This window comes from Neovison vison, chromosome 7, assembly GCF_020171115.1.
Source record: "Neovison vison isolate M4711 chromosome 7, ASM_NN_V1, whole genome shotgun sequence".
Lineage (NCBI taxonomy): Eukaryota > Metazoa > Chordata > Mammalia > Carnivora > Mustelidae > Neogale > Neogale vison.
In genome coordinates this window covers 206627310-206640040 of record NC_058097.1, presented here as the reverse complement: position 1 = coordinate 206640040, position 12731 = coordinate 206627310, and the positions used below count along the sequence as shown (strand labels likewise).

Sequence of the window (12731 nt, the reverse complement as noted above, 5' to 3'; positions counted from 1 at the left end):
TGCAGTAAGAGAATGCAGTGTGGGTGGGGGCCTCTCCCCGGCCAGGACCTGGGTTGGGGGTGATGGGCGTGGGGTTCACTGACTTAGTAATGACTTGGGCCCCCCCCCACAGCTTTTGGCATTTCCCTGTGTGGGCCGATGGGGGCTCCCTATTCAGTGTATGGGTGATGGGGGGCGGGGCCCTACCTTCAGGGGTGATGAGAATTCTCTACAGGGGTGACGAGCACTCTGCAGCGGTGATGGGGGTTCTGTGGAGTGACAGGCGCTCTCTGTGGGGTGGTGGGGGGCTATCTGCAGGGGTGATAAGAACTCTCTGCAGGGGTGCCGGGGGGCTCCCCCGCGGGGTTTGGGGTCTCTCCGCCGCCCCCGCCCCTCCCCCGGTGCTCACCACCACCGCGCAGCAGCCCCCGCCGGAGCCGCGCTACGGTCCCTCCTGCCGGCCTCGGGGCTCTGCGCGGCGGGGGCGCGGGGGGCGGGCGCTGAGCCCGGGGACGGTGACGCGGCGCGCGCTCCCCGCCGATCCGCATAAATAGCGGCCGCAGCTCCGGGCCGCGGACACGTCGAGGGAGCCCCGCCGCCTCGCTTCCTCCCCGTGGTCCTGCGGCCGCGCCATGCGGTGAGCGCCCCGGCCCCGGCCAGACCCGACGGACCCGACCGGACGCCCGGACCCGCCGCCACCTCGGGACCCCCGCCGCCCCGCGACCCCCGTCGCCGCTCAAGGTACGGCGCGCCCCGGGGGGCCCCCGGCGGGCGGCGGACCCCTTCCTCCCGCCGCTCCGCGCCTCGCCCGCCCCTGGACGTTCCCGGGGGTCCCTCACCCCCGTCCCTGCTCGGTTGCGGGGGCGTCGCACGGCGCTCGGTCGGCGTCGCCCCGGCCCCTGCCGCCGCTCCAGCCCCGGGCAGCGCCGGCGTCCGAGCCCCCGCCCGAGCGCGCCCCGGGGACGACGACGCCGCCCCACGGCCGCTCCCCGCCTTCCCCCGCAGATGTCCGGCGGCCGCGCCCTCCTGCTCGCCGGGCTGCTCCTCGCCGCGGCCCTTTCGGCCTCCCCCGGGCTCGGGTCACCGGTGAGTGCGCGGCGCGTGTCCCCGCTAAGGGGGGGGGGGTCGCACAGACGCGGACGGGCGGGGGAGGGGCGCGAACGCGGGTGCGGGGGACAGGGGGCGCGGGGGGGGGCGGGGTCCTGCAGCCCCGGGTGGGGGGGTCGCGCTCAGACGCTCCCGGATCCTCCTGGCCTGGCCCCTCTGCCCGCACATGACCAGCTCCGGATCTAAACCAGGAAAACCAGACGCGTTACCCGCAAATCCCGTTTCATTCCATCCGCAGCTGGTCAGTGACCCCGGGAGGGAGCCGCGGTACCCGCCGGTGCCCTCAACGCCCCAGCGTCCTCACCAGGGCTCAGAAGCATGTGGGCGCCCCACGTGTTTGGGGGTTGAGCTCTAGTGTGAATTCTTTGGGAAAGCAAGCGTCCTGTTTTCCTGTGGAATATAGCTTATCTGGGGGCAAAGCTGAAATTCAAGTGGGCCCGGGCGTGCGAATGCCCGTGTCATGCCTGGGAAGCCTGGTGAGCCTCCAGTCCCATCTTGCTCTCCGGTTTACGTCACTTGGCCCATTATGTGACAAGAGTATTCAAGCTCTGTGATGGAGATTCTGTGAGGATCTGAGCTGGGCAGCAGCTTCCCAGACCACCGGGGTGGGCTGTGCAGAGGCGGTCTTCGAGGCTTCTTGGAGCCCCGGGAAATGACCCTTTTCTCCCTTTTAAGGTGAAGGAGAAGAGAGGCTGGACCCTGAACAGTGCCGGCTACCTTCTCGGTCCACGTGAGTGACACACGGGCCCTCAGAGCCGCCCCTGCTCGTTGCGCTGAGCGTTTGTGCGAATCCTGCTCTCACGACGTCCAAGCCGCCAGTCCCCACGCGGACACGCTGATCGTCCGGGTTTAGTTAGGACAAGGGCGATGGGAGGGGGGGCACCATGAGACTCAGGCAGGATGGATTTCCATGCAGGTTGGGGACCAGTGGATTCAAATCCTTGCACATTGGTCCATGGGGCCCTTTCCCGTGCCCTGCCCCCAGCCTCCTCCAAGCCCTTACCCCTCACTCGCAGCACATGGGCAGATTCCTGGGTCCTCTAACCCCCACCCCCCCGCCATCTGTCCCTCCTAGCCTTGCTCCTTCTTGCTCAGGGATCTGTTTGGCAGAGAGCAGGACCCAAATGCCCAGCGTAGGGGGAGAGCAGCGAGAGGGAAAGGTCTGCGGGACGTGGATCAGTGGGGTCAGGTGACGAACATGGGACAGTCCCACTGGGCATGACTGAGTCTGGGTCCGGGGCTGGGGGCAGGGACTTGCATCTGACCCCGCGGAGCGTCATTAGGAGTCCACACCCCTCACCAGGGCCTTATGCGGACACGGGTCAGATGGCCGAGTCCTGGGATGTTTCCAGAAGGGACCTGTGTGCCGCCGTCAGCCTCATTAGCACTTTCTCCACTTCAGAAGTTCAGATCTGGGCGGTGTGGAATGGGAGGACGCTGTCGCTGACTTGTCATAGTCCCTCGGGGTCCCAGACCCCCTGGGCCTTACCTTTGTGCCATGAATCTACCAGCTGGGAAGTGTAGCGGGGGGTGTGTGTGCGTGTGCATGTGCACGTTTGCACATGCGAGTGTGCCGGCGTGCAGAACCGGAGTGTGGGGTTTCGCCGCTGCCGTCAGTTCCCAGACCTTGCCAGCCTGTGGGTGGACTGGGACTCGGCGCCCTGTCCCTGATTTGACACTGTCTGGACACAGTGTGACTTTAGGGCTTTCACGCGCGGAGAACCCCATGGGCCGAGCGATCCCCAGGCTGGCGGCGGCACGGAGACCGGCTGCAATTCTTAGTAAGGGCGGGAGGCAGCCGGAAATAGGGACACGGTGTGCAGCCCGGTGACGCCTCCAGGTGGCCCAGGCCCTGAAGGGGACGGTCTGGGGCCCCGTGGGCTGTGTGTGGGTGCCCCCCCTCCACGCTCCTTGCCGGCACTCGGCTTCCTACTCGCGCTCGCTCTGTCCTGGCCCCTGCAGATTTTAATTGTCCTAAAGGAGGCCCCTGGGGGGGAAGGGGGACCGTTTACTTTCCCTTCCAATCGCTTTCACACTCGCAGCTTTCAAATTTGCAGGCATGGTTGGTTTGGGGACAGTCATCCACCCTAAAACGAAACAAAACAAACCCTCCCCTATGTATTTACTGCCTCCTGCACCAGGAAAGGAGGCAAACGTGTAGGGCATGTTCCCTTCCCACCAGCAGGGCGTCGGGGTGCTCTGGTCTCAGGTCAAAGGCAAGGCGGGCCCCACGCAGTGCTGTCACCGTGAGTGGAGTGGCCTCGCCCGCAGGAGGGACAGATGCGCTCCAAAGGCACACGTGTTTCCGAGGCCTTGGAACCCTGAGCTCCGTCCCTCGGAAGGCATCTCCTCTGTGCTTCTTTTTTTTTTTTTTTTTTTTTTTTAAGATTTTATTTATTTGACAGAGAGAAATCACAAGTAGGCAGAGAGGCAGGCAGAGAGAGAGAGGGGAGAAAGCAGGTTCCCTGCGGAGCAGAGAGCCCGACGCGGGGCTCGATCCCAGAACCCTAGGATCATGACCCGAGCCGAAGGCAGAGGCATTAACCCACTGAGCCACCCAGGCGCCCCTCCTCTCTGCTTCTGACCCCAAAGAAAGAAGGAACCTTTAGCAGAGACACTTCGGTGACTTCGGAATACTGAAGACACACACAGTCCTCGGGAAGACAGGGATCCCGAGTTAGAAAACAGGCTCTCGTTTACTCTCAGCTTTCCGTCCTTCAGGCTGGGTCAGCAGAGGCTGTACGTGTAGACGAGGGCATGGGCGTGCTTTGCGAGGTGCCGGGGTCCGTCGGTGCGGGACACGGTCCGACGGCGGCTGCGGGAGTGTGACTGCGCTCGAGCCATGGCAAGGACCGCGGTTCTCCCCGGGGGCCGTGCGTCCCCCCGAACTCCGGCTCTGGGGAGAGGGAGTCAGCGTTCTTTGGCTTAGCCTTGCAGGTGCCAGTTCCCCAGGGGAGCGGCCACAAGCCCCGAGTCACCCTGACCCTGTCCTTGTGGCCTCATTTGCTTCATCCCCGAAACACCCCAAATTGGCCGCTTCTCTCCCTGCTGGGCCACTGGGTTAGGGCCTCATGCCTTCAGGCTGGGTTTCTCGAGGGACCGCTCAGCTAGCAGTCACGATTCCCTCCTTTCGCGCCAGCTGACACACGCATGAGCACACGCACGCACAGGTAGGTGCACACGCACTTAGCCCCCTGCTTGCCTCCCTTCCTGTCCCCCCCTGTCCCGCTGTCTTGGTCTGTCTCCGGCTGGCTCCAGGCCACCTCCCACACGGCTGCCAGAGGGGTCTTGGAAGAGGAAGTCTGATTAGTCCGAACTTCATTCTTCAGTGGCCTTGTTTGTGGGGACACAGGACCCCACCCCCTGTGGTCCCCGTGAGAGGCCCCGCTCAGACGCCAGCACCTCTGGGACCTCCGTGCCACTCCCCGCGCTGCACCCGCCCACACTCCCCGGGGCCCGGGCAGCTCTGCTGCGCGCCGTGCTCCCTCTCGCAGAGGGAGAGCAGAGGCCTTCTTCTGCTTCCTCTGCTTCCTTCCTCTGGCAGAGGCCCAGCAGCGGTGGGGATCCACGCCTCTGGCCCTGACACAAGTTCGTGGTTCCACAGAGAACGATTTTTCTGCTTCTCTGGTTTCCCTGTGGTGAAACTCTTATTCTTATTCTTATTATATTAATAATATAATAATAATTATTCTTCTTCTTACAGTCCAGTTGTGCATGTGCTCTGATTATCACCAGCCGGGGTGTCTCTCTTTGGGAGAGGGGAGGGTGTCCCAGTAGGAGGAGGAGGACAGTCAGGTGCTTCCCTCTCATTCCATCTGCAAACAGATGCCATTGACAACCACAGATCGCTTCACGAAAAGCCTGGCCTCGCTGGCAAGCGGGAACTCCCTCCTGAAGACGAGACAAGGCCAGGTGAGCGTGCCTGGGTCACCTCCCTGCCCGTCACCTCCAGGTGGTGGGGTATCAGGCCTCTGCACATCTCCCACCTCCCGGCCTGAGCCTGGCCCGGCCACATCCGCCGTCTGCTGGAAGGCCCAGTGTCGGGGCCCAGGGCGGCCGCAGAGGCACAGTCACTAGACTCAGGGCCTCAGAAGAGTCTGGTCTGCCCAGGTACCCCCCACCCCCCGCTGTGCTAAACAGGGCCCTGGGGAGGGGTCCTGGCCAGTCCCCTGGCTTCCAGATGCCCCGGCCGCCGATGAGGCTGAGAGACCCAGAGCGCGGTGCGGCAGGCGACAGACGCCCATTCTGTTTCCTAGGAGGCTTTGCCGGGTCGCCGGCAGAGAACGCTGCCATGCGCACGATCATAGAGTTTCTGACTTTCTTGCATCTCAAAGGTACGTGAAATGTTACCAATTTTAAATTCCACTTCTTAGAACCCTGCCCACGTAAAAAGCCTGTCAAAGAAGGATTCCGTAGAATTCTCTGGATTCTCCTGGGAAGTAACCAGCCCTCCACTCCGATTCCTCAAGTCACCACTGCTGGGTGGGGGAGTGGCCGAGGGGCGGCGGTCGTGGCGGGCCCCAGCACTGGCCCTGGAAAGGGTCTTCAGAGCCGCAGGGGAACTGGGGAGAGAGAGGGCCTCTGTCCCACTCCCTCCGCTGGAGCCCTTCCTCCTGGCAGGGTAACAAGTGCTGGGCGTTTTCGGACCACGTTCCCCGTAGGCCATCGTACACCATGACTCGAAAGCCCGTCCGCTAGCCCGTACTACACACGGGTTGCTGGAGCCTTCCCGGAGAGCGGGCCGCACGCCTGTCCCACAAGCCTCTATCCTAGACCTGGTGTCTTCCGTGGCGTAGACGGCGAGGCCGCCCGCGGCCCGTTGCCACCCAGCACCTCTGCCCGGTGCTTGTCATCTGGGCAACGGAGGGAGAGAGGTCGGGACGGAGGCCGCAGTGCCTGGGAACGGAGCACAGGGGACAGCGGGGGAGGGGCGCTGGGATTCTCCAGGAGACACCTCTGTTCCACGAGTTTTGCACTTTACAATTTTTGTGTGACTTTGGCAGAGCCGAGACTAATTCCCGGGTTCGTTTTTTTTTTTTTTTTTTTTTTAAGATTTTCTTTATTTATTTGTCAGAGAGAGAGGGAGAGAGAGCGAGCACAGGCAGACAGAGAGGCAGGCAGAGGCAGAGGGAGAAGCAGGCTCCCTGCTGAGCAAGGAGCCCGATGGGACTCGATCCCAGGACGCTGGGATCATGACCCGAGCCGAAGGCAGCTGCTTAACCAACTGAGCCACCCAGGCGTCCCCCGGGTTCGGTTCTGATCCCCGCGTTCTGCTGGCTCGACCTGCCGCCTTGGGGAAAGGAGCTGAGGGTGTGTGGGAGGGAGGAGACCGGAGGCCTGTGGCTTCTTCCCTGGAGCCATCGGTGGGGACAGAGACTGTGCGGGGCTGAGAGATCTCAAAGCCCATATGCAGGTTCCCTGGGCCGGAGCCGAGCCTGCGGCCAGCTCTCTGCGGGGGAGATGCGCTGCGGACGCTTCCCCCAACGGGGAGACCGACTCCCCCGGTTCTTGCTCTTTGGTTTGCTCGGTGTTCAACTTTGTAACATGGAACTTCTTTCACTCGGAGATTCCGATCTCTATCACTCCAGCAGGAATTACACTTCTGGTAGTTTCAAACGCGTCGTTAGTGGGAGACTTGAGTCCTCAGGAGTGAGACACAGGAAGGGTTGCTCTCGATTTTGGGGCTGATCCTCGGGGAGACCCTCAGGGGGGCGAGCTCAGGGGCTCCGGCGTGAGTGCCGGGGGCTGTCACCATCGCTGGTGCAGACGTCAGGGCTCTGCTAAGAGCATTTCTCCGTTGCAGAGGCCGGAGCCCTGGAGGACCTGCCCGACCTGCCCGACCTGCTACCCACGGTTCCTGCAGAGGACGAGCAGCCCTGACGACGCTCGCGGCTCCTCTGTGCCCCGGCGCCTGCGGTCAGACTTGGACCTGATGGAAAATCGTGTGCCAGCTTACGTAGAGTGACCAGTCCTGTCCCTTCTGCTCTGATGCTGTGTTGTTAGGGTTTTGTTGTTAAGACTTTCTCCCCCTTTGGTCATTCTTTTGAGCAGCAGAATAAAAAAATAGCAATGGCTTTCGGTTGTCCTTCCTTCCATGCGTCTGTCTGTCCCACTGTCCCCCGTGCCAGTTAGCAGGTGCAGCTTGATTAAAATCGTGTGCGGCAGACGGAAGTCTTCAACCCGCATCCCGTCCTCCAGAGCAGGCCCCAGACGCCATCTGCGGGCGTAACTCAGTCCTCAGTGAGTCAGACGCAGCCACGGGCCTGTTTCCTCTCTGGGTCTTTGGGTGTGATCTCTGTTTTGCTTGTGCTGGTGACGGATTCCCCCTGTCGTGGCTGCGTTTGATCGGCGGGTTCTTTAAAAATGAAACATGTAGCTACCATTCAGCCCAGCAATTACACTCCTGGGCATCTAACCCAGATGAAAAATGAAAACTCACCTTCACACAACATCCTGCGCACGGATGTTCACAGAAGCTTTATAAAAGCAAAACACTGGAAACAGCCCGATGCCCTTCAGTGGGGGAATGGCTAAGCGGCCACGCATCCACACCACGCACCCACCACCCAGCAAGGAAGAGTTCCGGACTCCTCAGACGTGCACCAACCCAGGTGAATGGCCAGAGAATTCTTCTGAGTGTACAAAATCCTAGAACGTTGCATACTAGGAATCCATTTATACAGCATTCCGGAAATGACGGAAGTATAGAAATGGAGACTAGGACAGTGGCTCCCAAGGGCTAGAAAGGAACAGGGCAAGGAGGACGATGGGTGTGGCTCGGGGTTCCTCGAACTGATAGAAATGTTCTGCCTCTTGACCATATCAATGTCAGGATCCTGGTCGTGATATTGTACTAAAGTTTTGCAAGATGTTACCATTAGGGGGAACCGGATGAAGGGTACGCAGCCTCCCTCTGTATCATTGATTACAAGTACCTGTGAATCTACAATTATCTCAAAATGAAAAGTTTAGTTTTTTAAGCTATTAAAATATATTTTAGGGCTTTGATATGTACACAAGTGAATTCTACCAAATATTTAAGGAAAACATTATTCCAACTCTATAATCCCTTCCCAAAGACAGAAGCAGTGGGGACATACTAACTCATTCTAGGAGGCTACCATTATCCTAATACCAAAACCAGAGACATTATAAGAAAATCACAGACCAATATCTCTCATAAACATGGACATAAAATATTAGCAAATCAAATCCAACAGCATATAAAAAGAATTACACACCATGACCAAGTGGAATTTAACCCAGGTATGCAAGTCTGGTTCAATATTCAAAAATCATTTAATGGAATCATCACGTCAACAGGCTAAAGAGGAAAAATCACATAATCCTATCAGTCAGTGTATCTAACTGAGCTCTTTCTGTATCCAGAAAAGGCATTTGGCAAAATCAAACATTGATGGTAATTTTTAGCAAACCAGGGGTAGAGGGCAGCTTCCTCAGCTTGAAATGGAACATCTACCAAAAAACCTTACAGCTAACATCATACTTAATAATACAAAAACAAAAGCTTTCCTGCTAAGATCAGGAGCAAAGCAAGGATGTCTTCTCTCGTCCTTGGGGACCTTGTAGTCCTAGCTAATGCCAGAAGACAAGGAAAAAAAAGGCATATGGATTGGGAAGGAAGAAATAAAACTTTGTTTGCAGATGACATGACTGTCTGTAAGGAAACAGAAAATCAACAATAACAACAGGGCGCCTGGGGGGCTCAGTGGGTTAAAGCCTCTAACTTCGGCTCGGGTCATGATCTCAGGGTCCTGGGATTGAGCCCCGCATCGGGCTCTCTGCTCGGCGGGGAGCCTGCATTCCCCTCTCTCTCTGCCTGCCTCTCTGCCTACTTGTGATCTCTATCAAACAGATAAATAAAATCTTTAAAAAAACAAAAAACAAAAACCAAAAAAACCCTAATAACAACAACAATAAAAACTCCTGGAACCAAAAAGCAATCATAGTGAGGTTGCAGGATGTAAGGTCAATATACAAAAGCTAATTGTTTTACGGAGCCTGGGTGGCTCAGTTGGTTGGGTGACCACCCCCTTCCTTTTTAAGATCTTATTTATTTATTTGACAGAGAGAGATCACAAGTAGGCAGAGAGGCAGACAGAGAGAGAGAGAGGAGAGAGGGAAGCAGGCTCCCCACTGAGTAGAGAGCCCGATGCTAGATGCTGCAGGGCTGGATCTCAGGACCCTGAGACCATGACCTGAGCCAAAGGGAGAGGCTTAACCCACTGAGCCACCCAGATGCCCTCGGTGACCGACTCTTGGTTTCAGCTCAGGTCATGATCTCAAGGTCCTGGGATCAAGCCCTGTGATGGGCTCCCTGCTCAGTGGGGAGCCTGCTTGAGAGTCTCTCCCCACGCCCATCGCAGCCCTTCCCCCCCTGCTCTCTCTCTCTCAAATAATAAGTTAATATTTTAAGAAAAACCCAAAAGTTGATTGAGTTTCTATATAACACCAAGGACAAGTGACGTTTGAAATTAAAAATGATATCATTTATGTTAGCACCCAAAAAAATGAAATACATACAAAATCTGTATAAGATCCACATGGGAAAACCACAAACTCTGGTGAAAGAAATCAAAGAAGAGCTAAAAATAGAAATACCCCATGTTCATGGATATGAAAACTCAGTATTTTCAAAATGTCCATTCTTCCCAGCTTGATCTATAGAATCAATGCAACCCCAACTAAAACCTCTAAGAGTTATTTTGTGGGTGAAACAGTTTCCAAGGCTTCTATGGAGAGGCAAAAGACTTAGAATATCCAACACAATATTGCAAAAAAAGAGCAAAGCTGAGGGACCGACAGCTTCCTGAGTTTAAGACTTACCGTAAAGCTCTAATTAGGGGCGTGGTCTTGGCAAAAGAATAGATGAACAGATCAATGGAATGAAACACAGCAGCCCAGAAATAGACCTACATAAATACTGTTAACTGATCTTTGCCAAAGGAACAAAGGCAACACAATGGAGCAAAAATAGTTTTTTCCAAGAAAAGCTGCTAGAACAGCTGGACATCCACATATGACCAAAAAAAAAAAAAAAAAAAAGGAATCCCGACACAGACCTTACACACTTCACAGAAATTAACTCAAAATAGACCATCTACACAAATGTAAAATCCAACACTATAAAACTCCTATAACATAGAAAATCTAGACGACTGAGCACGGCAGTGAGTTTTTAGATACACCAAAGTCACGATCCGTAAGAGGATGACGGATGAGCGGGACGTCATTAAAATTTGAGACTTCTGCTCCGCGAAAGCCACTATGGAGAGGATGAGAAGAAAAGGTCCTGAGAGAAAATATTTGCAAAACACAGATCTGATAAAGGACAGTTATCCAAAATGCACCAAGGACTCCTGAAGCTCAGCCAAGGGAAAGTGAACAACCCAGTTAAAAGAAAGGCCCGGACAGACACCTCACTAGGAAGGGAGCCCAGAAGGCGAGCCACCACCTGAAAATGACGTTGGACGCCGTCAGGGAAGGGCCGAGCTTCAGGCCACCGACAGCGACGCTCGTGTCCCTCTGAACTCCACCCACGGGCCTCTGTAGGGCGAGCGTCCCGCAGAGGGCGGCCCCTGCCTCCGGTGGTTCCTCTTTTCCCCAGACTGATGGCCCGGGCTCCACCTTTATCTTAGAAGAAACTTCCATCTTCCGTTCCCTAAACCCTGCGTGTCTGTTGCGGTTTTCAGCCGCACCCCGCGGGGCTGGCAGGACTTGAGGTGACCAGCGCGGGGCTGTGTGAGGGAGGAAGAGCTTCGGGGCCCCGAGGAGGACGACCGACAGGCTCCTGCTGATGCTGGCCGGGCAGCAGAAGGTTCTCTCTGCAGGGTGATTCCCCGGTTCCCAGGCCTTCTGCATTGTTTACAAGCTCGTGGTTAACGGAGGAGAACACTTCAGCCTGGGGGACGCAGAAATACGGATTTGGTCTCCACACTGGTCCCTGACCGGGCTCCTAAAACACTTGTAATTTCTTGGGTGGCCACAGTGTCTTTTGTTCTAATGAGGGGACTCTGGGTGGGCTCCTGGCTGGGGGCTGGTCACCAGAGAGACCGAGCCACATGCTCGGGGGGGGGGGCGGAGATCGAGCTGATACTCGTTTGGGCCTCGGACGTGAAGCGACCACGCACAGCCCGACACCGACAACACAGGGTTCCAAGTCTCCGGGCTGCTGACGACCACCTGCCAGGACGGTGGCACCCAGCTTCCCGGGGACAGAGTGTGCTCCCGAACCTTGCCCTGTAGCCTCCTTCATCCCGCTCTTCCTATCGTCCCCTAACGGCCTTTACGGTCCGTCGGTAATAGTAGGCCAAGTGTCCCCCTGAGCTCTGTGAGCGGTTAGAGCAAAGCCGCAGACTCGAAGACGGGCCCTGGGGACCTCCAGGGGCAGCCAAGTCAGACGGAAGTGTGCGGGTTCCCCCGGGGGCCCAGAACTGGCAACTGGCGTGCGAGGCTGGGGGCGGTCTGGGGGGACTGAGCCCTCCCCTGGGGACTCGACGCTGACTCCAGACATTCGGTGTCGGGACCGACGGAAGGAGTAACAGGACATCCCGCCGGTGTCCGAGAAACGAGAATGCTGGGCGGACGGGAAATGCCGCGTGTGATGTCAAAGTGTCCTGAGGGGACAAGCGGCTTGCTTTCAGCACGTCATGTGTTAGGACTTTCTCTCAGATTCTTGAAAGGGCAAGGTTTAGGCTAAGCTGTGTTTGGGGAAAAACCAAACCAAACCCCAGCCCCGAAAACCCAACTGTCTCGCCCCAATCACAGAGGTGGTCGAGCACAGAGAGAGAGAGAGAGAGTCACTTTGCACAGCTACAGCCCGAGGCGGGGACACGCTGTGTTTAGTTTTATGTAGTTTTCAAACGGCTTTGGCTCTTCACCAGCAACAGAAGAGCTGTTTTCTCTCTTTTTAGTTGTCTCTGTAGCTGTCACCTCTGGGCAATACACACTGGCTTGATACACAGCCCTACTTGGCTTTCCCTTCTCATACTGAATTTCCTGCAAGCTGTATGGGCTGGCGAGAGACTCTCCAGGGGTCGTGTGCTTTCCCTAATTTTCAGGCTTCGGCTCGGTATCCCTGGCTGCAGCCAGAGTCTCCCGGCCCAGCCGTGCAGGTCCCTCGCTCCACGTGAGCCTGGGCTCCAGGCAGCTCCGGGGTCATGCCAGTCCCCGACCCCAGGCGGATGCTCACCTTCCTCTCTGGCCAGGACATTCTCCGGGCTCTGCAGGTGGGCATACCAAAGAACGCAGACGATCCATCGTGTTTGTTTGATTGCGTGTTGAAATGACAGTAGCTAAAGGATAATCAAAATAAATTTCCCCTACTCCTTCTCACTTTTTAAAATGTGGCTCCCAGAAAATGTTAAATTTCCTGCATGATCTGCAGACATTGCCGCTGGCAGCTCTCAGGAGAGATGCAGAGGGAAGGCCGCCTCCCAGGAAAGGGTCACGAAGCCCTGTTTCAGGACCCCCACCCCCCGCCCCAGGGGTGATGTGGACGCGGCTCCTCTGGCAGGTGCACGTGGGACCCAAAGCACTCCGGGCAACGGGGCACCCAGCCTGGCAGACCCTCCCTCCCCATCCAGTGCGGGGCTCTGCCTCCGGCTTGCCGCCACGAATCTCTA

The 12731-nt window shown here is 57.2% G+C and overlaps 1 protein-coding gene across 1 annotated transcript; it reads left to right on the top strand.

The window, feature by feature from the left end:
- The first annotated feature begins 984 nt into the window (after window positions 1-984).
- On the top strand, window positions 985-7002 carry GAL (galanin and GMAP prepropeptide). The gene is made up of 5 exons (XM_044261241.1): window positions 985-1065; window positions 1762-1816; window positions 4912-4998; window positions 5343-5420; window positions 6890-7002. Exons 1-5 carry the CDS (start codon window positions 985-987, stop codon window positions 6964-6966), a joined length of 378 nt encoding a protein of 125 aa, XP_044117176.1. The 3' UTR covers window positions 6967-7002.
- The last annotated feature ends 5729 nt before the right edge of the window (window positions 7003-12731 follow it).

Excerpts from the sequence above, each read along its gene's own strand:
- GAL (XM_044261241.1), top strand. The coding sequence starts at position 985 with ATGTCCGGCGGCCGCGCCCTCCTGCTCGCCGGGCTGCTCCTCGCCGCG. Across the intron at positions 1,066-1,761 it reads CCCCCGGGCTCGGGTCACCG|GTGAAGGAGAAGAGAGGCTG; the intron begins GTGAGTGCGCGG and ends CTCCCTTTTAAG. Across the intron at positions 5,421-6,889 it reads GACTTTCTTGCATCTCAAAG|AGGCCGGAGCCCTGGAGGAC; the intron begins GTACGTGAAATG and ends TCTCCGTTGCAG.